Below are 26,919 nucleotides of genomic sequence, written 5' to 3'. Positions count from 1 at the left end.
GTATGGCTCTTTTATAAACATTATAAAGTGATGATGTTCTGATATAAGTGACATACAGTTTCGGAAATAAAGGGACAGCTCAGCTGATGCTCTGTGAAGTGGGAAACTTAGAATAAACCACTGACGTTAGTGTCTTGTACCTGGATATGAAAGGTAGCCACCTGCAAGTATAAAAACGTTTTAGGACCAAGTTTCTCAAACTGTATTATGTGGAACATCAGTGTCCTATGAAATTATAACAAGTTTTTTTAAATAAAAGTGCGGGGGTTGCCTCCACAGGCAAAATACTTAGTGTACGCTGTAGTAGAAAGTCATGGAGGAGAGTGGCAATATCTGAAATTCAATATCTGAAATTTAAATGTCTGCAGGACTTCCACACTTTACGTGGAAACCAAATAAACTACACCCTCTTACTCTATGAAAACCATAGAGGTCACTGGTTACAAAGCAAAACAAGAAAGAAAGTGAGGTGAATACAACTAACTGTTCCTCTGAGCTGCAGCAATTGTCACCACCCCCACACTATGGGGGCGGGGGCTCATGGACAGCCTTATTCTTTTGCTTTCTTGTAATATTTACTAACTGCCACAACAGTGAATACTCCACTGCTGTTAGATAAGGTGAGGGACTCCAAGTTTACAGAGCCTACTTTCCAATACAGTTATTCTACTCAACTGTCATTTGGGAACAAAAATGAAGTGCGAGAAATTCAGACAAATTTTACTTTGGAAATAAAATTGCTAGAAAATAGCGAGACAATAATTTAATCCTGTAATGATCCTGATTTACGACCCTCCCTAACAGAGTCACTTAATTACACTGAGTTCTTTGTTTTGACAATGTCATAATTAAAACCAGAATGAAGGGTTCCAGGAGATAATTTAGTAATTAGGAGACAGCTAGGAATAGTACTGCCTTGTAAGTCAATCATCTAAGACAATTACACAGAAATTTGGGAGCCACTGGATAAGAAATGAGGATCATTTAAAAAGCAATCTTCACTTTTCATTTAAAAATTAAACAAAAAAAAAACAAACAAATAAATCTAGCTAAAAATAGCTGAGCTTTCTAAACCACACGCGAAACAGAAGGTCTGGCATGCCATCTGTTCAGGGGGTTGGCATAACCACCCACCAGCCCCTCTTCAAAAATGGTGCCATGAAAAAGCGCCTCCCTGGGGAACGGCAGAGAAGAAGGCTTCGTTACTCTGTCGGTGACCGGCTGGTTGTGGACTAGGGTCAAAGCATCCGCTCCCCCAACCCACAGCTGTTAGGCCAACAGCAGGATCGGCTCTGGAAGGAAACAGGAGACTGTGCTGGGCGCAGAGCTGAGACAGCCAAGCGGGCTGCTAAGCGCCGGAGTGTTTAGAGGCCGCTCTGTTTAATGCGCCAGGTAAATTAACGTCATTTACAACTTTTAGACCCGACAGGACCTGGGCCCAATCGGCGCAGCCAGACAAACACGCTGGGCGGGGCGAGGACAGGGACGCGGCGGGCGGGGCGCTTACTGTCCATCCACGCGGTGTTGGCCGGATCTGCAGCCCACCGGGCGAGGGCGCTGTCTTCCACGCGGACCCGATCCTCGCTTAGGGAAAACAGACCATAAAATCAGGGTACTGAGGATCTTCCAACGACTATGTTGCTGCATGTCCCCAGGGTAGACACATGCCACCACACGTGTGACCTGGGTATGTTCCCAGATATGGTTACGGGATGTCTCCAGCTCAAGTCTTCACTCGCAGCTCCTTACAAACAAGGGCTTACAAGCCCACCACGTGCATAGCACCGTCTGTCACGCAGGAGTATGGCAGTGCCCGCTCCAAAACGCCTGAACTGCCCCCCGGTTCTCAGCAGGCCTTGTGGGGGGTCCTCTATGTGCCACCACGACACCGGGCTGCAGACGGGCCTTCTCAGCCTCAGTGCAGGTCGTGGCGGAAGGAGCCATCAGACCACCAGACGCAGCAAATGCCCAGGACTCGGCCTGCGGTACGACGGCCACGCGGCCACGTCAGAGTCCCCCACAAAAAGGGACCTGGGGGAACGAGGGGCAGCCACCGGAATGCTTCATTCAGAGGAACGAAACCAGGTTCACGCCACAACTGCGCGACGCCGCTGAGAGGCGCAGCGGGGTCAGTAGGAACAGAGTGGACCAGAGCGCAGGGCGTGCATCCCCGGGAGCACGTCACAAGGACACCCCGAGCGGCAGCGTCCTCACTGAACTGAGAGGAACAGAGACTGGCCCTCGGGTGAGCGTCCAGGGTAAACACGGGAAGCTCTGAGAAACAGGCACCCGGGGAGGGGCCGTTACTGGGGAGGCCCGTGGCAACAGCAGGCCGCACTTGAGAGTCAGTGACAAGACGGCGGTGTCACGGCACCGACGCCGTAACGAAGGCTCCGTCTGTTAGTTCTTTTTTTATGCCAAAAGTTGTAGTGAGCAGTTAAATAGTTACAAGATTTAAGGGAGGAAGGAAAAGAGCAAAGGTCTGGAAAATTTCCAGATAACAGACACTTTAGTTATGCACATGGCGGTGTGTGTACAAAGGAGACGCAGTCAGGCCTGTACTTACCGGAGGAATTTGTCACATTACAACGAGTAATCTGGCACTTTCTAAGTTTGAAATTATGGCAAAATAAAAAGTTGCCCCCAAAATTAAGGGAAAATCTGAACCAAATATGAATGGTATTTCAAATTATTCCTGAATGCTTCCTTCCATGTGTTTTAAAAATTTCACATTTTTGAAAATCATTTGAGGTTACCATTCACTTCATTTTATATTTTTTTCCCAAAAATAATCGTCCTTTCAATGAATATATTTTTCACAGTAAATTTTAGATCACCAATGATAACATGCCACCCACTCATCTTTAATTATACATAGAACTGTGATTTCTAATAAAAGGTCTGGATGGATCTACTTTGTGACATAAAACTGGGTAGAAAATGCTTGTCAAGTGAGTACTGTCCCCAGAGATCCTATCCCATGTTTGGAGTTCCTATGAGAAGTATTTTAAGACCTTTAAAGCCCAGCGATAATGACTGCAAGGAAAAGCCAAGTAAGTGTCAGAACAGTAGGGCTCAACTCCCACCGTGGGCTCTGCAGATGGCAGGGGACCCCACATGTGCAGGGGACCCCATGACCACAACGCTGGGGAAACTCAGGTGCCATCGCCCAGCCACCCTGGCCGAGGTCACCAAGGGGCCCTGAGGGCAGCACGATGGGTCCTGCAGCCACACTGCATGCAGGAGACTGAGCATGTGTCCCCCACAGGGGAACAGACGGGTCACTGCCTTCTGCCTGTGGCCCTCAGACAGGACCCCACGTATGCAGCAGAATTTGGGCTGCGCTCTGAAATACGACAGGTGACAGATCAGGCAGGTGACGGTCTAGACAGACAGAAGGGCATTCAAAGTGGGGGAGACCCTTGAGAGGTACTCATGGGACATGCGGCAGGAAAGAGAGAGCTGGTTGAGGAGAGTGATAAGAAAAAGCTTCATATATTAGATGTATATTCTAGGGAAATTTCATTCATCCATTCAATCTTAATTTCCTGAGAAACTGAAATAACTTATCTTTCAGCCTAGGGCGGGCCTTCTGTTATAGGCGCTCATGGAACCACGTTCCTTTCTTTCAGAATAATGACCTCTGAATATATAATAACCCATCATCAGTGTGACTATCTGATGAATAACCCTCTGCCCCACTGATATTGTAAGAAGAATAAAGGCACTAAGACCAGATTACTTACCATTCTATTCCTGGTGCCTAACACGCAGAAATGTTTGGCAAATGAGAAAAAATAAAAAGCACACCACTAACCATGCACCACATACCGACCATGATAGTGGGTAGATATGGTAAAACCTGGTCAGACAAACTAGACTTTAAATAAAAAAAAAGGTTACAAAGTACAAAGAAAAATATTATATATTGATAAAAAGGGTCAATAAATCAAGAAGATATAACAATCATAAACATACACACTACTAACAAAGGGACCCCAAAATATATGATACAAAAATGGAGAAAATTGAAGGGAGAGATACACAGCTTTACAATAATAGTTGGGGACTTCAATATTGCACTTTCAATAATGGACAGAAAACCAAGCAGAAGATCATTAAGGGGACAGAGGACTCGAACAACACCCCAGACCAAAGGGACCTGAGAGACATACAGACCACCCAATGTTAAGCACTAAAATTAAAACTGAAAAAAAAAAAAAAAACAAAAAACAATTGTTTTTAAACGCTAAAACTAAGAAGAAAACAGCGAAAAAGCTTCATGGCATTGGATTTGCCAATGCTTTATTGGATATGACACTGAAAGCAGATAATAAAAGAAAAAATAAATTGGACTTCATCAAAATTAAAAATGTTTCAGCATTGAAGGATATTATGGAGTGAAAAGAAAACCCACAGAATGGGAGAAAATATTCACAAATCTAATATCTGATAAGGGATTAATACTGAGACTATATAAAGAACACCTACAACTCAACAATAAAAACCAATTCAAAAATTGGCAAAGGCCCTGAATAACATTTCTCCAAAGGAGACACACAAATAGCTAATAAACACATGAACACATGTTCACCATCATTAGTCATCAGAAACGCAAATCGCCACCAGCAAGAGGAACGTTTCATCCTCACTAGGATGGTTATAATTTTTTTAAATGGAAAGTAAGTTTGGTGAGCTTGTGGAGAAACTGGCCCTCTCATGCCCACCAGTGAGACGGTGCGGCCCGGCTGCTCCTCACAGTGTTAACCGTGGACTTCCCACGGGACCCAGCAATGCCACTCCTGGGTGGGTCCACAGAGGAACCGAGGGCAGGCAGCCGAGCAGATGCTCCTACGCTGGTGTCCGAAGCAGCATTACTGATAATGGCCCAATGGTGGAAACAAACTATGTTTCCATCAACAGGTGAACAAGTAAACACAATGTGCTATATACACACAATGAAATATTGTTCAGTCTTAAAAAAGGATATTCTGACACACGCTACAACATGGATGGACCTTGAAAACATTATGCTCAGTGACAGAAGCCAGCCATGGAAGGACAAACCCTGTGTGATCCCACTCACAGGAGTTCCCTAGAATAGTGAATTCAGAGACACAATGTAGAGTGGAGGTGACCAGGGGCTGGGACGCGGGGGACTGTGCCATTGTATCAGGGGTAGAGTTTCTGATTGAGGGGTTGAAAAAAATTTCAAATGTAGAGAGTGGTGATGTTTGCACAACACTGTAAATGTATTTTATGCCATTGAATTTTACACTTAAAAAGGGTGAAAATGGCAACTTTTATGTAGAGATATTTTACAATTTTAAAATGAATAATGCAACATACCAAAAACCATAGAACAGAACACTTTAAACAGGTGAAATGCATAGTGGGTGCATTATCTCAATAGAACTACTTAAAAGCAAAAAAATAAGCACACCTGCCACACGAGGAGGTGCATGTTCTAAGAGCTGGTAAAACTGGGACTTTGTCTTTAAAGAATTCATAGTCTAGTAGCAGAAAGGGACACAGGAAACCACAGTGAGAGCACAAAGCAATCAGCTATAAGGCAGGTATGCACACAGCTCTGGAAGCACAAAAGAAGAAATCTTATGAAATGAGACATTTAAGCTGGGTTTTGAGGAGTGAGTAGGAGTCTGCCTCAGGGATGGATTTTCCCATATCAAGCCCATGAAATCGCATTTGTAAAGGCAAGTGGCATGAAAGAAAGGCCTATAATTAAATCAGTTTGCAGGATTCTAGGTGAAATCTGGCTTAGACAAGGTGAAAAATCCCTCTTTTCCCAGCAAAGGATTCTGAGAACCTTTTGATGCTAAAGCACACTGAGCATCTCCAGGAGGGAGGCTGAGCAGTGTGTGTCTTCCAGTCCTATTTGGCTGTGGACTCGGTTTGTTCTTCCACACAGAATAAGACTAACGCCTGCAGGAGCCCGGTGTTCAGGAGAACCCAGCGTGGGGGCCTGGACAGGACAGGGCGTCCGGAAGACAGGAAAGCCCAGGCAGTCACACCTCCGAGCACTGGGAGTCACTGCGCTCAACACGTCCACACAGGCACGGACTCAGAACACCCGTGGACAATTCATAGGTACCTGCTTGGCGGGTCCTCAGAACTCAGAGAATTAAACTGGCTGTCTTCTGCTACTTCCGGTGTTTCTGCTAAGAAGGAAAAGAATTCATATTGTTTGATGCCTGCTAAAAATGGTTAGGAAGTTCATTTTCATCCTTCAAAATGATTTCATACTTTGCTTTCTTATCAACTGTAGGCTTAACCTAGCATAAAGAGTGTCAACCGATGGATTTAAGGCTTTTTAGCTTTTAGATGAAATGTATTCCAAATTGGTTACAATGAAGAGTGACAACCAAAGGTCTTATGAAACAGCCAGAAATAAAATGATACCCAAATAAATCAAGCTAGACTTAAAAAGAGACATCATATTCTCCCCCGTTTCTTAAGTTTTCATGGGAAATTACAGTTGTTATTTATTTGAAAGTGTCTCTCCATGGCAACCTCAAAAGATTTTCAGGGGGAAATACTTAAGTTCCTGGTGTTTGACAACCAAACTTTCCCTATACTCACATGTGCACACACGTGCAATTGCACATACATAGCCACATAACTACACTCACATGGGCGCGCTTACATTCCCACACGCACACTTGTGCACATATACTCACATGCAGCATTCATAGTCCCACACATGTACACACTCATGCACACCAGTACTCACATGCATGCACTCAACATTCCCACACACATGCTCGTGCACACATTTACACTCATATGTGTGCATTCATGCCCGCACATGCACATATCTGTGCACACGTACACTCACATGTGTGCACTCATTCCCACACACTCATGCACACTATACACTCACATGTGTGCACACTCACATTCCCACACACTCATGCACACTATACACTCACATGTGTGCACACTCACATTCCCACACACTCATGCACACCATACACTCACATGTGTGCACACTCACATTCCCACACATGCACACATTCATGCACACACATGAAGTCCATCTCACTCACTCCGTCTGGTTGGTGTTCTTGCACCTCTGGCTTTGGTTTACCGAGAGGAATGACTGCTTGTTAACTGCTATGCTGCCAGCGCCGCCCACAAAAAGCCTTTTTGAAGGAATTTCATGCTAAGCCGCCATTCTTGAATTTTCAAACTGCTCAACAGTTGACTCAGCCCAGGAAAGCTGGGCTCTCTGTGGTTAGCTTGGGGGTTCCACCCCTAAAGACAGCCTCCCAACCCACTAAGTAACAAGGTGCCACTCCATGGTGGGGGTTCGCTGGGCAGCACGCCAGGCTCTCACAGGCATTAAGTCGACAGCTCTCTGGGCCCTGCACACTTATGTTTCTTCCCAGGCGACAGTTCAGGCTCAGAGGAAAGGCTTCGGGGGAGACAAGGAGCAGTCCCGTGAACAAAGACCCCAGCTAGACAGACGGACCACAGAGCCTACAGTTCCCGGAGCAGTGGACGACGTAACTACATGCACACATAACTACAACTTAACACAAAACAGGATGACTGCCCCCAAACGCACAGGTTTCGGAGCACCTGGGGGGAAGGGGCCGGATGTGGGCCCTCACAGGCCCCCCGATGGGATGTGACAGCGTAGCCCAGGTCAGATTCTGCTTCAAATTTCCCCAAACAACAAGCTCTGAGACCTGTCCTGACGGGGCTGCTGTCACAGGAGACAACTTGGGAAACAAACATCTAATGACAGGGAGGGGGCGCACAAACAGTGAGGCACGGGTCCCACCCCGGAGCGTGGCGCCCGCCGCAGTGCAGAGGGGGCCGTACCTTCCTCGTGTGGGGCCGGGGTGTGCACGACGACGGGACTGGAGTAGGCGGGCAGGAGCGCCGGCAGGCTGGAGGGCACCGCGTAGCCGCAGGGCACTGGCACCACGTAGCCGCTGGGCACGTGCAGGCTCACGCTGTCGCCCTCCACCTCCGGGTCCGGGGGCCGGGGCTGGTCCTCCTGGAAGGGCGTGATGTCGATGACGGAGTAAGGGCTGACTCTGGCTGGGGCCGCAAGCTTAGTCGGTTCCACCGGCACAACCAGCAGGGCCATGTCGGTCCCTGGGCCGTTTTCTCCTCCTGGAGCCAAACACACAGCCGTCAGGGCCACACGCGCTTGGGCTGCAGGCTGGCAGGAAGCGGAGCCCGAACCCCACCCCACGCGATGCCAGGGCTCCTGGAGGTTCCCAGGCCGCGGGCCTGGGGGGGCGTGCGGGGAGCACCTGGCTCAGGGACGCGCGGCTCGCACAACGCCCGGCAGCTCCCAGGACGGCTTGTCCAGGAGACGGTAAGTCAGAGCTGCCAGAAGTAGGATCTTAGCTGTGCGAGGTCTGTTACGGACAGAAACGTGCAAGGCTGGCCCTGCCGCCCATCTGGTCAGCAAATAAAGCAGCCAGCATCACCTCCAAATGTCAGAATATACATTTAGCTCCTACATTTGATTCATCTCAAATCACATTAGTGTAAAACTACAGTATGTGCTGCAGTGACACGCAGACGAGGCCGTTTTCATTAGAACACAGGAATACCTGCTCCCTCCAGAATATAAACAGAAGGCAACTCCAAGAGATGGAAGTCATGGAGGACGGTCCAAGGACGAGAGTCAGCCGAATCTGCATGGAGTGCTTTCAGACATCGCAGAAACAACACCCCCTCCCCAGCAGGTCGCCAGTACGCTGGGAGATGAGGGGGTGGGTGGGTCTGGGGTCCGGGGCCGCCTGGGGACTCACCTGAGCTGCTGGATGTGGCATCTGCTCCCGCATCACCGACCGAGGGCACGCCCGGGGCTTGTCTGTCTGCTTCTGGAACTTCATCTCCGCTGTCAAAATCGAGCCGTTCTCCTTCCTCCTCGTTGTTCCTGCCATATTTCACTTCGCTTTCTGAAGTTGAAGGTAACACAACTTACACTTAACGTCTATTGCTGAACAAAGACAGAAACCAAAAGGCGCGGAGATGGGCAGGGGGCTGACCGCTGCCCCCACTGCACTCGCACTGAGTAATTTTTAGTCGGAAAAAGACATGGAATTAGGCTTCTGGGTCAGCGGTTTCCAGGTCCTTTTATAGGCCCTACAATTCACTGTTTGAAAAGGAAAAGAAAGGAAGAAGAAAAGGCACCTTCCACATGTAGATACGCACATCATTGACTAGGAAATCCGTTTGGGAAAACCAAGTCCTGAGGACATTCTAAACCGCTGGGCGAGGGGCTGGGGGGTAAGTCCGCAGCTCCCGTTCGGTCCACAGAATGGTTTGTCCGTCCACTGCTCCTCCCGACGGGGGCCGCCATCCTGAGGGCAGAGCTGCCTGTCACCCCTTTCATGACAATTCTGTCCAAGATGCTGTTTGGGGATGGTGGGAGGGGACACAGGATTTGTAGGTGTGAGCGGGCTTGCAGGTCACAAAGGGACGATTTCTCATGCAGACTTTGAGAAGACACAGTCAGCTGAGGTCCCCTTGGAGGGCCAGGACACTGTATCGGCTGTAAGCCCAAATCACCACGTGGTGACTTTTCTTTAAAAACTTTTTTAAAAAGAAAAATGCAGAACTGGAATTAAAATGCTGTGAAATGGCATTGAAATCCTCTATGTTGACTTGTGTTTTGTACAAATTATATCTATGAATACTTTAAAACTATGTTTATAAATATTTCCTTTAAAAAGAAATGGGTTGGAGGGAGAGGGGTTGACACAGTGTGAGGGATATAAATGATAAATGTCTAAGTATTACTGTGTTTTGTGCACCTGAAACTAATAAAAAACCAACAACACACACACACACACACACACACACAAATAAAATAAAAAATAAAATATCAGTCAAAAAAAAAGATAAAATAAATGATTTTAAAGATAAAAGGAAAAAAAAGAAATGGGTGAAGGTGGTCAGAAGGCTACAAAGTTTCAGTTATAACATAAATAAGTCCTGGGGATGTAATGTACGGCGTAGTAACTTAGTGAAAAAAAAACACCACAATTTCATGCTCCTTTGTCCATGGGAATTTTACACTGGACAGTAAACAACAGAAAAACACAGCATGCGAGCTTAGAGCTTTGCTGTGTGCTTCTGCCACCCAGAGGGGCACCTAACCTGTGACCCTCTGAGAAGGAAGCCACCGTAAAAGAGGATACAGACCTGACACCTTGCACCAGATCAACAGGGGTAAACTGCTCCCTTTCACTGTCAAACAACGTCTGGGGGGCCAAAGATGAAGGGAAAGGGAAAACAAAAATTGAGAGTAAAGGGGACTTACGGTGGAAAGTACAACCAATTTAAATACTTAATGGGTTTGCTCAAGTATGTGGGGTCCCCACCCCATGTGGATCATTGCTTTCCATCACATGGAAGTGCTTCCCCACCCACCCCTAAGGCAGGGGGACCTGCTAGTCCCTGCCTAGGTCCACCCAGTCCCATCCCCGCCAGCCCTGGTTGACAAGCATGTGGGGTGCAATGGAGGGGGCTCTGAGAGAGGGGATACCACCAGGGTGGCTGCACGAGGGCATCTGAGACAGGCCGCCTGGGGAGTGACCCATGGCATGGATCCTGTACCACCAAGGGCTTTGCCCACACAGGGGCAGCTGCATGTGTGCCATCTCTGTCCCGTGACATAGATGGCGCTGAGGTGACACCCCCAAGGCCAGTGTGCTGGGCGGGTCACAAGGGAGGGAAGGAGCCTCTTTGCTTCATGTCATCCCAATGCCATGGCAGATGCCCCCTTATCGGAAGTCATGTGCACGCATTGTGCCACACGGATGGGCACTCAGACGAGCCCCAGAACATCAGCTGTGTCCCCAAGGGGACGCTCTGCAGAGCTAAGCCATGGCCTGCACACTCACAAGGGGACCCTCAGCAATTCCGCTGTGAAGAAATGAACTCATGAAGAGAGGAGGGGATGAGTTTCCTGGAGACAGTGACCAAATAGCACCCCTTCCCTGCAACCCAGCAGACGCCCTTCCCTGCTCCAAGGGTGGCACCCTCCGTCTGGAAGGGAGGACAGGCCACTGCAGGCCCAGAGAGCCCAGCTCCAACAAGTTGTACAGGGCACCTGTCCCCACACTGTCCCTTCCACAACCTTCCATAGCCGAGCCCGACACAGCAGGAGCCTGTGGGACACATAGATGGGAAGAATGGTGAGTTATCTTAGCAATGAAGAAACGCTGACACCTGACAGAGGCTGGCCGGGGGAGGGGGCCCAGGGACACCTCTTGACCGCAGCTCCACTCAACGCCATAAGCTGCCTCAGCGTCAGGTCACTAAGTATGGCGCATATTGAGGCTACGTGTCCTCGTAAAAAACATTCCACGGAGGCCTGGCAGCTGGAGTCGCCCCAAATGGCCATGTCTAAGCATGGGGTGACTGGGAGCAAATATTTAAAATTAAGATTTTAAAGACAGGGTATTTCTCGGAAGGGAAATAGAAAGACAAGTGTCCACTTGAGTCAGTCTACAAACTTCCCTTCCAGCTGGGGCCTTGTGGTCCAGATGAATCTTTGGTGGTTGGTCCAAAAAAGAAAACTGTTTTAAACATGTGGTGTTTACTTTTTCCTTGAGTCTCTGGAATTAGTAATACATTCTAACAGGGTCTTGTCAGGGAAATGGTTTTCACTTCGCCAATAAATAGAGAGAGGTCAAGGTCTGAAGGAGGAAGGTAAACAGAGTCCAGCTCCCTTCCCTGCCTTGGGGGAGGGGGGCAGGTTCTCAGGAAGGACCTAAGAGGGCCACGACTTCCAACTCTCCGTGATACATGCGGGACCCCAGAGAGCATTCTGGAATACTTTTCACCTAGCTTTTAAATATTTTAAAAGGATGATAATGACAAATGTTTAAATGGAATCAAGAAGCGACTTCCAAAAAATATTTTTTGAGCACATAATTCTGATACGCATGGATGTGGATGTGTTTCTGAGTGATAAACTGGCAACAAAGAGCCTCACAACAGTGTATTTTTGTCCCAGATATTCTATTATGACATAGTTATCTTCAGGAAATAATCAGAGATCTTTACAATACTTGACTACAAGAATATTTTTGAAGAAACCACTTAAATATCATGTAATGGAAGATAGATTTTTCAAATTCTGACACATTCATATAATGAGATAGTATGAAACTGTTAAAATTATTTTGTTGGTGATGTCATAAAAAATGGCGGCGTGAGGTTAGCCTCTGGAAATCTCCCCTGAAATTTACAACAAATTGAACAACTGTAACTCCACAAAAGACTCCCTGCTCAGCAGAAAGGCAAGATGAAGAGGCCCACTACTGAATTCACCTAAAGGTGGGCGAATCGTGCGCACGCAAGTTGGGGACGAGGGAAAGGAGAAGTGTGGAGACGGATCCGCGTGGGCGCAGGACGCAGCCCTAGCTCAGTGCTCCGAGCTCGCTGCATCCCAGAACTACCGCAGCTGTGGGAGAGGGAAGAACTCGGACTGCTAGGGCTCCGCTTATGGCCCACAGGGCTGAGGGGGCAGCATATAACACGGCTGAACCCAACACTCACGGCACAGACCTCGGAGCAAAGACTGAGGGAAGAAGGCTGAAAACAGTGGTTTAAACCCTCACTGCCAAACAGAGGAAGCCTTAGGCACTGAGACTAGCCACCCCCTCCCTACCCTTCCAGGGCTTGTCCCACCCCCACCTGCCCAATGCTAGAAGCGGAACAGTGGCAGTGTCAGATCAAAAGAGCATAATATTTGCAGTTCTGAGAACTGTGGTTTGCAGACATGGTCTCACAGCCCAACTAGTTCCAGCAAAGGGGAGGGAGCTGTGGAACCAGGACCGGCTGTGGTGGTGGTCGCTGCCATTGCTCTGGGCCACCTCTCACAACGCACTCCACCCCTGTCCCCACCTATCTGGGCAGATCCCTGCAGGAGTAAACAGAGCTGCTGAAACACACAGGCTATGAATCTGGTGCAGGAAGAGCTTTGGAACTTCAGAAGCTCTCCATATCCCACCACGGATGCGGCGCCCTATGACCCAGGCGAACTGCTCACAGAGGAGAAGCCCGCCTTCCAGGGAATCCCCCCATTGTGTGAGAAGCCATAATAGTGCAGAGAAAACATAACACTACAGTGTGAGAGAGAATAAAAGGCTGCAGTCGGAGAGAAAATAAAACATTCTACCAACACCTACTGGAAAACAAAAGAAAAACCTCTTTCTATCAACCTGTTGCAGAACCCACTCCTGTAGATGTCTAGGAAGAGAAATAATAAATCATTAATTGCCATGAATAACCAAGGCAACAAGACAGCTCAGAAAGAAAATGAAAATTTTCCAGAAAATGAAGTTTAAGATATGGAAATATGTCACTTAAATGACAGAGAATTCAAGACAACAGTTCTTAAAAAACTCAATGAGATACAAGAAAACACAGGCAGTTTAATGAATTCAGAAACACAATCAAAGAACAAAATGAACATTTTACCAAAGAGATTGAAATTTTGAAAAAGAACCAAATAGAATTTCTGGAGATTAAGAACTCAATAAAAGAAATGAAGAACGAAGTAGCCAGCTTAGGTAGTAGAGTTGACCAGATGGAGGAAAGAATCAGTGACATCGAAAATAGAAATCTGGAAATGACACGATGGAAAAGGAAAAAGAAGGAGACTTGACACTTAAAAGAAATAAAAAGAACTCTACAAGAGCTTTCTGACTCCATCAGAAAGAGTAATATAATAATAATGGGCGTACCAGAAGGAGAAGAAAGAGAGAAGGGAACAGAGAGTATATTCAAACAAATAGTTGATGAGAACTTCCCAAACTTGTGGAAAGAACTGGATCCTCGAATCCAAGAAGCAAATAGAACACCTAATTACCTCAACCCCAACAGTCCTTCTCCAAGGCACATTGTATTGAAGCTGTCAAAAATCAACGACAAAGAAAGCATCCTCAAGGCAGCCAGGGAAAAGAAGACGATAACCTACAAAGGAAAGCCCATTAGATTATCATCAGATTTTTCAGCAGAAACTCTACAAGCCAGGACTGAGTGGAACCAAATATTCAAACTATTGAAAGAGAGAAATTATGAGCTAAGAGTAACATATCCAGCAAAGATATCCTTTACATATGAAGGAAGAATAAAGACCTTTCCAGACATACAGAAGCTGAGGGAATTTTCTAATACACGACCTGTACTACAAGAAATACTGAAGGAGGCTATTCGACCACCATTAACAGGGACAATTTGTGGCAACAAAAACATAAAAAGGGGGAGAGTAAAGGCCTGAACCTGAACATGGGAATGGAGAAAGTAAGCTGAAGAAAATGGAATACTCTAAATATCAAACTTTCTTTTACATAAACTTAATGGTAACCACTCAAAAAAAATTCAGAACTGAAATGTATACTGTAATAAAAGAAGAAACAGAGGGAAACATCATAGAATACCACCACACAGAAATAATAGACAACAACAAAAAGGCAAAGAAACAATGGAGACACAGCCTTACCAGAAAACTAAAGATAGAATGACAGGAAATCTTCACATATCAATAATCACCCTAAATGTAAATGGACTGAACTCACCAATACAAAGGCACAGAGTAGCAGATTGGATCAAAAAACTAAACCCAACCATATGCTGCCTCCAAGAGATACATCTCAGCTATAAGGACAAACAGAGACTCAAAGTGAAAGGGTGGAAATTAACACTCCAAGCAAATGGTATCCAGAGAAAAATCAGGTGTAGCCATACTGATATCAGATGAAACAGACTTCAGGATAAAAAAGGTAACAAGAGACAAAGATGGACATTTCATAATGATAAAGGGGACTATACAACAAGAAGACATAACAGCCATCAATATTTATGCCCCCAATCAGGAAGCACCGAAATATACCAAGCAACTATTAATAGAACTAAAGGGAGAAATTGACCAAAACACAATTATAGCAGGGGACCTAAATACATCATTGACAGCTATGGATAGATCATCAAACCAAAAATTAATAAAGAAATAGCAGCCCTAAATGACACATTAGATGAAATGGACATAATTGACATTTATAGAGCACTTCATCCTAGAACATTAGACTATACATTTTTTTGTAGTATACAAAGAACATTCTCAAGGATAGACCATATATTGGACATAAAACTAACCTCAGCAAATTTCAGAAGACTGAAATCATGCCAAGTATATTCTCTGGTCACCAGGCTTTGGATATCAAAAAGAAAGCACGAAAAACCACAAATACGTGGAGATTAAACAACATACTTTTAAAGAATGACCAGGTGAAAGAAGAAATAAGAGGAGAGATCAAAAGATTCATAGAAACAAATGAGAATGAAAATACATCCTACCAAAATTTTGGGGATATAGCAAAAGCAGTTTTAAGAGGGAAATTTATATCATTACAGGCCTATCTCAAGAAACAAGAAAAATCCCACATAAATAACCTCATTTATACCTTAAAGAACTAGAAAAAGAAGAACAAATGAAACGCAAGGTCAGCAGAAGAAAGGAAATAATAAAAATCAGAACAGAACTAAATGAAACAGAGTACAAAAAAAACAAGAGAAAAAATTAATGTGACAAAGAGATGGTTCTTTGAAAAGATTAACAAAATTGACAAACCCTTAGGCGAGACTCACTAAGACAAAAAGAGAAAAGACACTAATAAACAAAATCAGAAACGAAAGGGAAATTATCACGGATGCCACAGAAATACAAAAGATCATCCAAGAATACTATGAAGGACTATATGCCACCAAATTCAATAACCTAGAAGTAATGGCAAGTTCCTAGAAACATACAGCCTTCCTAGGCTGAATCATGAAGAACTGGAAAATCTAAACAGACCGATCACCAGTGAGGAAATTGAATCAGTCATCCAAAGCCTTCTCAAAAGCAAAACTCCGGGACCAGATGGCTTCACTAGTGAATTCTACCAAACCTTCCAAGAGGATCTAATACCAATCCTGCTCAAACTCTTCCCAAAAATTGAAGAGATACTACTCCCTAACTCATTTTATGAGGTCAACATTACCCTGATTCCAATACCTGGTGAGAATAACACAAAAAAAGAAAATGGCAAACCAATATCTCTGAAACAAAATTCTAGCCAATCAAATGCAACAATACATTAAAAAGATTATTCATCACGACCAAGTGGGGTTCATCCCAGGGACACAAGAATGGTTCAACATACACAAATCCATCAATGTGATACATCACGTAAACAAAATAAAGGACAAAAATCATATGATTATATCAATTGATGCAGAAAAAGCGTTTGACAAGATACAACATCCATTTATGATTAAAACACTTAATAAAATAGGCATAGAAGGAAAATACCTTAACATAATAAAGGCCATATATGACAAGCCCTCAGCGAATCTCATAATTAACGGTGAAAAATTGAAGCCCTTTGCTCTATGTTCAGGAACATGACAGAGCTGTCCCCTGTCACCTCTGCTTTTCTACATAGTGTTGGAAGTTCTCGCCAGAGCAATCAGGCAAGAGAAAGAAATAAAAGGCATCCAAATTGGGAATGAAGAAGTTAAATTGTCACTCTTTGCAGATGACATGATGCTATATATAGAAAACCCTAAAGACTCCACCAAAAAGCTATTAGAAACAATAAACGAATACAGTAAAGTTGCTGGCTACAAAATCAACACACAAAAGTCCATTGCATGTCTATATACTAACAATGAAATCTCAGAAAAAGAAATAAAATTAAAAAGAAAAAACACACAAAAAAAACAATTCCTTTCGTAATTGCAACAAAAAGAATAAAATACCTAGGAATAAACTTAACCAAGGATGTGAAAGACCTATATGCTGAAAAGTATAAGACGTTTTTAAAAGAAATTGAAGAAGACACAAAGAAATGGAAAGACATTCCGTGCTCATGAATTGGAAGAATCAACATAGTTAAAATGCATGTATTACCCAAATCCTAATGGCATTTTTTAAAGAAATAGAACAAAAAAAATCATCAGATTTGTATTGAACCACAAAAGACACGGAATAGCAAAGCAATCCTAAGATAAAAGAACAATGCTGGAGGCATCACATTCCCTGACTTTAGTTTGTACTACAGGGCAACAATAATCAAAACAGCATGGTATTGGCAGAAAACAGACACACAGGCCAATGGAATAGAATTGAGAACCCAGAAAATAAACCCACATATATATGGACAGATAATTTTTGACAAAGACACAGAAAACATATAATGGAGAAAAGACAGTCTCTTCAATAAATGGTGCTGGCAGAATTGGAAAGCCAAGTGCAAAAGAACGAAACTGGACTGCTATCTGTCACCATGTACCAAAATTAATTCAAAATGGATCAAAGACCTAAGCATAAGACCTGAAACAATAAACTGCATAGAAGAAAACATAGGCACTAAACTTATGGACCTTGGGTTCAAAATGCATTTTATGAATTTGACTCTAACGGCAATGGAAGTAAAACCTAAAATAAATGAATGGGACTATATGAAATTTAAAAGCTTCTGCACAGCAAAAGATACCATCAACAAAATAAAGAGGCAACCAACTGAATGGAAGAAGATTTTTGCAAACAGTGCCTCCGATAAGGGCCTAATATCCAAAATATACAAGGAACTCATACAACTCACCAAGAAAAAAACAAACAACCCAATTGAAAAATGGGCAGAGGACATTAAGAGACATTTCTCCAAAGGGGACATAGAAATGGCAAATAGATATATGAAAAAATGCTCAATATCACTAATCATCAGAGAAATGCAAATAAAAACCACAATGAGATACCACCTAACCCGGTCATAATTGTTATCATCAACAAGACAAATAGTAACAAGTGTTGGACAGGCTGTGGAGAAAAAGGAACCCTCATACACTGTTGGTGGGAATGCAGACTGTTGCAGCCGTTTTGGAAGGCACTGTGGAGGTTCCTCAAAAATTATGAATAGAATAACCATATGACCCAGCAATCCCTCTCCTGGGTATCTACCCAAAAAATCTGAAAACATTTATCCATAAAGACACGTGTGCTCCAATATTCATTGCAGCTTTATTTACGGTGGCCAAGACATGGAAACAACCAAAATGTCCTTCGATAGATGAATGGATAAAGAAGTTGCGGTATTTACAATGGAATACTATTCGGCAGTAAGAAAAGATGAAATAGGACCATTTGTGACAACATGGATGGATCTTGAGAGTATGATGCTAAGTGAAATAAGTCAGACAGAAAAAGCAGAGAACCACATGATTTCACTGATATGTGGTATATAAACCTGAAAACAACAAAAGAACAAGACAAAGAAAGAAAAAAAACTCATAGACATAGATAATAGTTTAGGGGTTACCAGAGTGTAAGGAAGGAGGGGAGTTCTGGAAGAGGATAAAGGGAGTCAAATATATGGTGATGGAAAGAGAACCGACTCTGGGTGGTGAACACACAATGTGAGATATAGATGATGTAATACAGAATTGTACACCCGAAATCTATGTAACTTTACTCACAATTGTCACCCCAATCAACTTTAAAGAAAAAAAAATTATTTTGTTGAAGATTATTCAATAATAGGGAAAGAAGTTCCTGACATATCAATATAGGGTTTTTTTAAATGGTCTTTTCACATCACTCAATAGAAGAGAACAAACACTGGGAGGCTATAGACAAATCGGAACTGCGTGGCCCCTCTGCTGGTGGGAATGTGAAATGGTGTCGTCGCTATGGAAACAAACCAGCACTGTATTCGTCAAAAAGCTGAACACAGAATTACCATGAATGCAACACTCCCGATTCTGGAAGCAGGGACTCTAACAAACTCTCCTTCACCAAGTTCCCAGGGCCCAAGAGGTGGGGCAGCCAAGTGTCCACCAGAGGATGAACGGATAAACAGGACACGGCCGTCACTGCCGCTGAATGTCACTGCGTCCTCAGAGGATGGGGGTCCTGACAACTGCTGCAACACGATGGACCTGGAGGACGTTCTGCTCGGTGCAGTAAGGACTCATTCGCTATGACTCCCTGAGATGAGATCCCTAGAGGAGTCAGAGTCCTAGAGACAGGAAGTAGGTGGTGGGGGCAGGGGCTGGGAGGGCGTGTTTAGTGGGGACAGTGCCCGTTTGGGAAGACGCGCTAGCTGGCGGTGACGGTGGGGAAGGCTATGCAGCAGTGTCTGTGTGTTTATCAACACCACTCACCTGTGCACTTACAGACGACTAAAAGGGCCGATGTTGTGGTGTATATTTTACCTCAATAACAAAAAACAACCTTGGTTTTGATCATTTAACCCCGTTCTCCTCACAAAGACCAAAATATACTACGCTTTCTCTGGGCTGCTGCTAATGACTAGCGTTTGTTCCCTTGTGCTTTTCTAAATTTTGCAAATTTTCCACAATGAATACATTTCTTGTCTGTTTCATTGCTGTTTTTGGTTTAAGAACACATTTCTACTTGGCAGTTTAATCTTTGTGGAACATATTAATAATCCTTTGGTGTTCATATTTAATTAAATTATAAAAACCACCCATTTCCTAAAAGTTAGAAGAGAAAGTTTGTTATATAAGCTTGAATTTAGCCTGAGTAAAAAACTAAAAAAAAAGTCTAACATGGACAAGAGAACTACTATCTGCACCATTTGAGTCTTGTTGACTTAGGTACTTTCTAACCAACTCCAATTGTGCCCCAAACAATAGGAAAACAATGCATATTTTAGAAGATATTTTTGCCTCTATCATTAAGTAGTCAATTTATTTACTAAATAAACTAGTGAACACATGTTCGAGCAATAAATACGTGTCTTTAACAGAAGAATAAAAATTTCCAGAACATTTTCCAAACACAATTGCTGGCATCTCCTCACAGTCATGTTTGCCAGATAAACAGGGCAGAATAGCAGCAGCTTCGGAAATGCCCTGACAAGGAGGAAAGGCGCGTGTTGAGGCGGACGCCACGGGGCACTCATCAGCCGCCAGCCAGCCCTGACTCAGAACCACATGCTTTTTCTTCTGTCAACTCTGTTCTTCGGAAACTGTATCTTACTACCGCTGAACTTCACAATTAGATGGGATACACCTAGGAGAGGTGTTTGTGAAAATTGTTTAAAAAATAAAGCTTTACAATGTGTAGAGGCTCTTAGATACCAGTGAGAGGAGAACAGGATGCAAGCTCCGGGACCTACAGCACATGCTCCCTGGAAGGAGGACAGGGACCATTGTCCAGCATCCCCAGGAAGGCCAGCAGCCACCCGCCAGGACAGGGGACCACGACCCCTGCAAGCACCTGGGCAGGTGGTGAACTCCTGAGGACAAGTGGCCTGTTCACCATCAACTACACAGCCCTCCCGCGAAACTTGCCTGCCCACCGCTCCACACACGCTGTCGAACAATGGACGAATGAATGAGTAAACAAAAAAATGAGTGAGTGAATGAGTGAACAAATGAGTGAGTGAGTGAACAAATGAACAGATGAGTGTGTTACCAACCTTTTTCTGCCCGAAACACTCACTGCTCCCTAATAAGACTTCAGGTGGAGGCCCCATGCGCAGAGTGGACCAGAAGCGGTAAAGAGCCCCTTCAAAGGCTGACATCGTGTAAGGGCACGACACCAAGCAGAGACCTGGGCGCTCCCCTCGGGGAAGCCAGGCAGAGTCTGTGCTCCCGACGGCGGTGCCATCAGAAGCCCGTGAGACCTGCTCCCCACCCTCTCACAGCGAGAGGAAAGGACCCCCACTGCAGTGCTCAGCCCACCTGGTGGGGTGACACACATCAGAGTCCCCCCAGGACGCAGTTGTAAAAGCCAGCTGCCATGTGCACCCTGCTCTGGCAGCAAGCGTGGTGACCGCCCAGACTTCCTGACAGGACCAAGGGATCCTCCCATGAGCACCTCAGGAAGACTGTGTCCTCACGGAAGTGTCAGCGACACCAGCTGTCACACAGCAAATGTGTACGAAGCACTCAGTCTGCTGCACACACTTGGGGGGTCTCATGGGACCTACAGGAATGCCCGTGGCACCTTCCAGTCCGTGTGGCCGGGTGAGGTCCTGGGTGAAGAGCAACATGGGGCACCTTTGAGAGACGTGAGTGTAGCTCACACCAGCGTGAACTGAATCGTTCCCCTAATTCCTGTGTCCGCAGCCCCAGTACTCCCGAGTGTGACCATGTCTGAACACTTCTCTGTGGATGCGGTGAGCTGAGATGGGGTCACGCTGGTGCTGGCGGCCCCAATCCGGCAGGACGGCCTTCTCACCATCAGGAGGGAAAGAGGACACACAGGAGGTCGTGGGTGGCAGAGGCAGAGCTGGTGCTTCCACAAGCCAAGGGACACCAAGGGGTGGCGGCAGCCACCAGAGTGGAGAGGAGATGACAAAGCCACCGGGGTCAGGCATTAGTCTTAATGACCTCCACGTTTCTGGAAAAGCTTTTGGTGGATCTAAATTCAGGGGTCATCTGGCGAAGGGATTTTCCGGGAACTGGCTTGCTTCCAAAGCACACAAATGAAAGATGGGAAAGTGGCTGAGCCAGTGTGACACACAAAAAAGGCGAAGCACAGACAGGACAAAGCCCTCCCTTGACCCAGGAGCTGGGCAGCGATGGGCAAAGCACCAAGGTCGCCCCTGAGGGCAGGACCGGGGGACGTGGAGGCCGCTGTGCGCCACCTCCTGGAGCCGAACGTGGGGGACGGCCAGCATGAAGGCCACACACTGCGCAGGCTCAGCGCCCAGACCAGCACCCTGGTGCCACCCGCTCTGGCGTCCAGGCTCGTGAGCACAGCCCTCTCCCTGGAGGCCTGCCCAGGCCCTCCCCAGAGACTGTCCCTCTGGCCGCGTCCCAGGCTTTCCAGGAAACCGCAGGCCGCACTGTCCTCAAGAGCCGACAGTCACCAGGGCTAACAGTCTCTAGCAGGATACCACCAAGCATCACCTGAACAAGGGCCACCTGACCCACGCCTCAGGCCTCGGCTCCCTCACAGGCTGTTTACATTTGTCAGGAAGCTCTTATCAGCTCCCCAGTTTGAGCACAAATTTGTAAAGCAAGTTAAACAGAACATTTTAAGAACGTTCTGTTGCTCCTTATCGCGACAATATGGCCGTGCATAGTTTCGTTTACACCTGCACCCAAGGAGAGGGCTGAACACCCAACACCCCAAGCCCTAGAACTCGTCAGTCGGCAACAGGACTGCCCAGCAGACCTCCCAGGACAAGGGACGTCAGTGTTGCCCAGGCGACCACGTCCGGGCAGCTCTGGGCTCCCAAGTGGCCCCTCGTATTTGGTTCTAGACTGTACAGACTGGGCCCGCTGGCTTCCACACTGAAACACACAGGCCTGGTCTCAGGGAAACTGAGTCCGTGAACCATCCACACAGCCTGCAAGGCTCCCGCTGCCCATGACTGTGGTCACGGGGTCTGGGCTGCATCTCCGATTGTTGTTGTTTTTCAGACTTCACTGTTCAGAGCAGTGCCAGGCTCAGAGTGAAGCCGAAAGGAAAGTACAGAGATTTCTTGTATACACCTCCAAACCCAGCCCCACAGACACACAGCCTCCCTCCATCAACAGCCTTCCAAATGCGACATTTGTGACACCTGATGAGACTGTCCTGACACGTCATCACCCAGAGTCCACCGTTCACATCAGGTCACTCTTGATGTCGCTCCTTCTGTGCATTTGGACAGATGTGTAATGACCTGTAGCCACCATCACAGCGTCACACAGAGGAATCTCACAGCCCTAAACGTCCCCTGTGCTCCCCTGGTCACCCCTCCCCCGACCCCTATAAATAACTGATCTGTCACTGTCCCCATAGTTGTGCCTTTCCCAGCATGTCACAGAGTTGGGGTCACACAGTGTGCAGCCTGTGCAGACTGGCTTCTGTCACTCAGTCAGATGCATTTCCGGTTCCTCCATGTCTTTTCATGGCCTGATGGCTCATTTCCTTTTAGCTGAAGAATCCTCCACTGTCTGGATGGACCACAGTGTGTTTATCCGTCCCCTGCTGAAGGCCGTCCTGGTGGCCCCCGAGTTCTGGCCTTTATGACCAAAGCTGCTATAACATCGAGGGCAGGTCTGTGTGTGGACGTGGTTTCAGCCCCTCTGGGTGAACACACCAAGGAGCGTGATCACCGGGTCCTGTGGTGAGAGGACGTGGTGCTCAGGTTTATAGGAAGCCGTGTGCCACCCTCCGACAGGCCGCACCGCCGTGTCCCCCCAGCAACGGGCGCCGTGGGCCCCGAGGCCGGCTCGGGGAGGACGTGCGTCATCGCTGGAGGGTCGGAGGCCCGCACTGGGCAGCCATGCTCAGGGGTCCAGCGCCCGGCCCCCTCCCCTCACACCGCTCCTCACCCAAATGCTGTCTGAGGGCAATACCCTCGGGTCCTGCCACCTCCGTGTCTGCCCCCCTCGGGGACCCCGAAGTCACCTCCATTCACCCACGTGGTGGGGGCACGTGTCCCACCGCAGCCCCACCCCAGCACCTCTCAGCCTCACTGCCTCCAGCTTCACAGGCTTCACAGGTAGTGGTGACTTGTCCCCACTGGTCCTCACAGCAGCCACGGTCTGTTCTCCTTTGCCCCTTCCTGGAAGGACCGTCCTTGGGCGTTGGGCACACTGCTCTCCTGACAATCCCCTGGACTCCGGGGGTCCCAGTACCGTGAATTGATCCACCACTACTCCTTTTGCTTTCAATACCTCCCGACTCTCCCACCTGAGCCCCCCACTGGCTGTGGTGTCACTGTGACCATCCCAGCTCTGCCCCCCCTCCGGCAGGTCAGAAGGACGGTGTCCCGAGATGTGACCCCCAGGTCCCATTCTGCAGGGTCCCTGCCCGGCACAGATGCTCAGCCGGAGCTCCAGTCCGTCTACGCGCCCTCAGAGCTGGGCCCCAGGCCGCCGATGCCTGGGACGCCCCGATCTTGGACCGGCGGCCCCCCATGCCGGCCCTGCAGCCACCTGGTCATGGTCTGTCCCCAGAGCAGGACATGTGGCCTCCTGTTGGCGACTGTGCCCACAGTCCACAACGCAACGGACCCCCGGCGCCCAGTCGGCCCAGCCATGCCAGCTAGAACTTGACCTGTTCACCAAGCGCAGCTCCGGATGTGGTCTGATCGGGGTGCCTCCGTTCCTCACGCCCTGTGAACCTGAGACCAGCACGGCCTTGCTGTGGCGGGGAGCCCCACTGCCGTGCGGCCGGTTCCCCAGGAAAAGGACATTCATGTGGCATACTGTAATGACAAGAAGCTTAGCTCGTCATCACACTGCCCCAGAAGCCAGCGTACACGCTAAAATGCCGTTTGCTGGGATTCTCGGCTGTCTGCTGCCAAGGGAGCCAGCCCCGGGGGCCGGGAGGCGCCGTCCCTCTGCCCCTGCCGGTGCCAGCGGCCCACAGTCCACACAGCTAACAGCCTGGAATCAGGACGCTGGCTGTGGTCCCTCTGCCTCCCAGGGGACAGCCAGCAGCAGGCTCAGGGACAAGGGACAACAGGGAGGCTGCCTGCTCCAGGGCACCCCCCCTCTGTGAGCAGACAACCCTCCAGGACTGCTCCAAACCCACTAACAGCCTTTAAAGACAGGCTGCAGATCAACACAGTGAGAAAAAGTGAGAAGTACTCATTTCTAAGTTCAAAGATAAAGTTACCCATTTTTCTCCTGGCGCTTATAAAACCATTTAATCCAGGAGCTTAGTCCAAGATGGGAGATTCTCTTATCTCTGATGAAGGCTATTATCTTTTAATTCTTTTTATTGTTTAAAACAAAAGAAGAGCTGGAAGGAGTGGCAGGCTGCCAAGCCCCACCAACAAGCAAGGGGCCCCTCCCAGCGAGGCCCCTCCCAGCCTCCTCTGGGCTCCAGGACGTCACTAGGGGGCAGCCACGATGTCCCCAAAACGAGGCCACTCCCGGGTGCCCCACCCGTGTCTGAGCTCACTGAGTCCCCAGGCGTTTGGCAGCCGTGTGTACGTGAGTCAGTCACACGTACAACGGGCGACCACACGGCACGCGACACACAGGTCCACAGAACGGAGCTGCGCGCCGGGAAACGAACCCGCAGGCACGCAGCTCGCAGGCGCGTGGAGGGCGGGCACGGCACCGCCCCGGCCACGCGGCACGAAACCTCGGGGCTCCTCACGCACCGCAGCCCCACAGGGGCCTGGCCCCGCGCCCTCACAGGCTGTGCCGGCTCACGCACCCACGGGAAGGTCCCGCAGAGCTGTGTCTGGGGGAGGCCCTCCACCCGGCGAGGCCGCAGGGCACACCGTCCCCGGGTCCTGTGGGCATTGCCTCACGTGACAGGGATGGGACGGGGCGAGCGGAGTTGGTCTCTTTGTGATTTGCAATTGAAACCACCGAAGCTGGACGTAGCCTGGAGACTCTAAAACCCAGTGACGTTTGCATGGACGAAGGAGCCGTGAGAATGGCCGGGGACCAACCGTCCAAGGGCCACAGGCCATGGCCCCAGCAGGTGAGCTGACCGGCTGGAGGCGGCCCACGCAGGCAGCAGCAGGCCCCACGCCAGCCCCACGCTCACCCAGGGCTCCAGCTCCCGGGAAACTACAGGCGGACGCTCGCACCTTCTCTCCACCAAGACTCTGGTCCCTTGCGACGGACCCGGTGCCACCGGCTGTTTCTGCAGGGGCCCCTCACCCCGGCTTCTGCCCCCTCATCACCCCGCTGGTGATTCCCGCTGCGCAGGAGGACACGGCGTCCCTCTGTGTCTGACTGACCTGACGGCTGACACTGTGGGGTCACTTCCTGACGCCCCACAGTGAAGCAAGGATCGCGAGACTGTCCACTGGCAAAAATAACTCTCCAGATAAACGCACAAAAAAACGGTTTATTGGGGGGGTAGGAAAAAGAAACAAAAACCACCACCGCAGCGCGGGAACGCACACCTCCACCCCGGGGCTCCAACCGGCTCCCACGTGAGGAAGGAAAAGAAGGTCCCAGCTCCAACATGGCCATTCTATATATCAGCATCCCTCCCCCTGAAGTTACCACACAGTTCACAGGAAGTCAGGGCTAGAGAGCCGAGGGGGGGGCAGCTCCACCCACAGTCCTCCCAGCTCCAAGGTTAAGCATCCCAAGATGTCAGTTCACTTTTATCACGACACAGCGCCTTTCAGCGGCGTAGGGTCTGGCCTTAGGATTGTAAACACACCGCCCAAGCAGCACAGTAAACCGAGGCGAGCCGGGCTGCCCGAGTCCACAGCACGGCTGGGCGGCCCAGCAGGGAGACAGCACAGGAGGAGGCCAGACAGACTCTCCCGCAGGCCCACACTTGCCCAGGCGGCCAGAAGCGTCTCTGCACCACCTGCCTCATTTCTGGACTTTATGCCTCCGTCCTACAGCCTCTGGGTCTGCAGGAGAAGGTGGGTCTGTCTGCACACGCGTGGCCAGCCTACATCTGAGGTGACAGGAAACCCTGGAGCAGGCCCTGGGGACCCCCTCATTTCCACTGGCATGTGCCTGTGGGTACGCCCCTGCCTCGGCCTCTCTCGCAGTGACAGCTCTGGGGAGGTGACAGCACAGGGCAGCTATGCGGCCCCTCCCTCACAGTCCTCACTGATGGAGCAGGACACACGTCCGCCTTGTCTGCCTTTCCCTGAGCGAGCCCACGCAGAGGAAGGAAGCACGACAGAAACTTCCAGACTTGCAGCTGCCTGGAGAGGCCACAGAGCAGGAACTGGGCCAGCAGGGGCTCAGCCTCAGCCCAGTCCCCACAGCGGGAAGGCCAACTTTCTTTATCACGCCCGCCAACTGGGCTTCAGGGGACAGAGGGAGGCTCAGCCAGACACCTCTAAGGTGAGGGCACCAGACCTCCACCTCCTCAGGTCTGCGCTCAGACCCTGCCTTTGTGCCCCAGAGCAGCTCGCGTCCCCATCACGGCCCAGTCGCTGGCAGTCCCGTGATTCCAAGAGCATG

At 48.3% G+C, this 26,919-nt stretch overlaps 1 protein-coding gene across 10 annotated transcripts in view; it reads right to left on the bottom strand.

The window, feature by feature from the left end:
- The window catches only part of ARHGEF10 (Rho guanine nucleotide exchange factor 10), a 118,075-nt gene that overhangs the window by 64,796 nt on the left and 26,360 nt on the right, over positions 1-26,919 (bottom strand). For 7 of the 10 annotated variants that reach the window (XM_033104372.1, XM_033104370.1, XM_033104371.1 and 4 more), the window contains 4 exons: positions 8,796-8,945; positions 7,849-8,145; positions 6,113-6,179; positions 1,508-1,584 (listed from right to left, as the gene is read on the bottom strand). In XM_033104372.1, the coding sequence (XP_032960263.1) occupies positions 1,508-1,584; positions 6,113-6,179; positions 7,849-8,145; positions 8,796-8,945 (591 nt within the window). Of the gene's footprint in view, positions 1-1,174; positions 1,221-1,507; positions 1,585-6,112; positions 6,180-7,848; positions 8,146-8,288; positions 8,377-8,795; positions 8,946-26,919 lie in introns of those variants that run through there. The other 3 variants (XM_033104374.1, XM_033104377.1, XM_033104378.1) reach the window with 3 other exon arrangements.

The sequence above is a fragment of the Rhinolophus ferrumequinum genome, chromosome 4, assembly GCF_004115265.2.
Source record: "Rhinolophus ferrumequinum isolate MPI-CBG mRhiFer1 chromosome 4, mRhiFer1_v1.p, whole genome shotgun sequence".
Classification (NCBI taxonomy): domain Eukaryota; kingdom Metazoa; phylum Chordata; class Mammalia; order Chiroptera; family Rhinolophidae; genus Rhinolophus; species Rhinolophus ferrumequinum.
The sequence above is the reverse complement of the archived record's forward strand: the minus strand, read 5'-3'. Positions and strand labels throughout refer to the sequence as shown.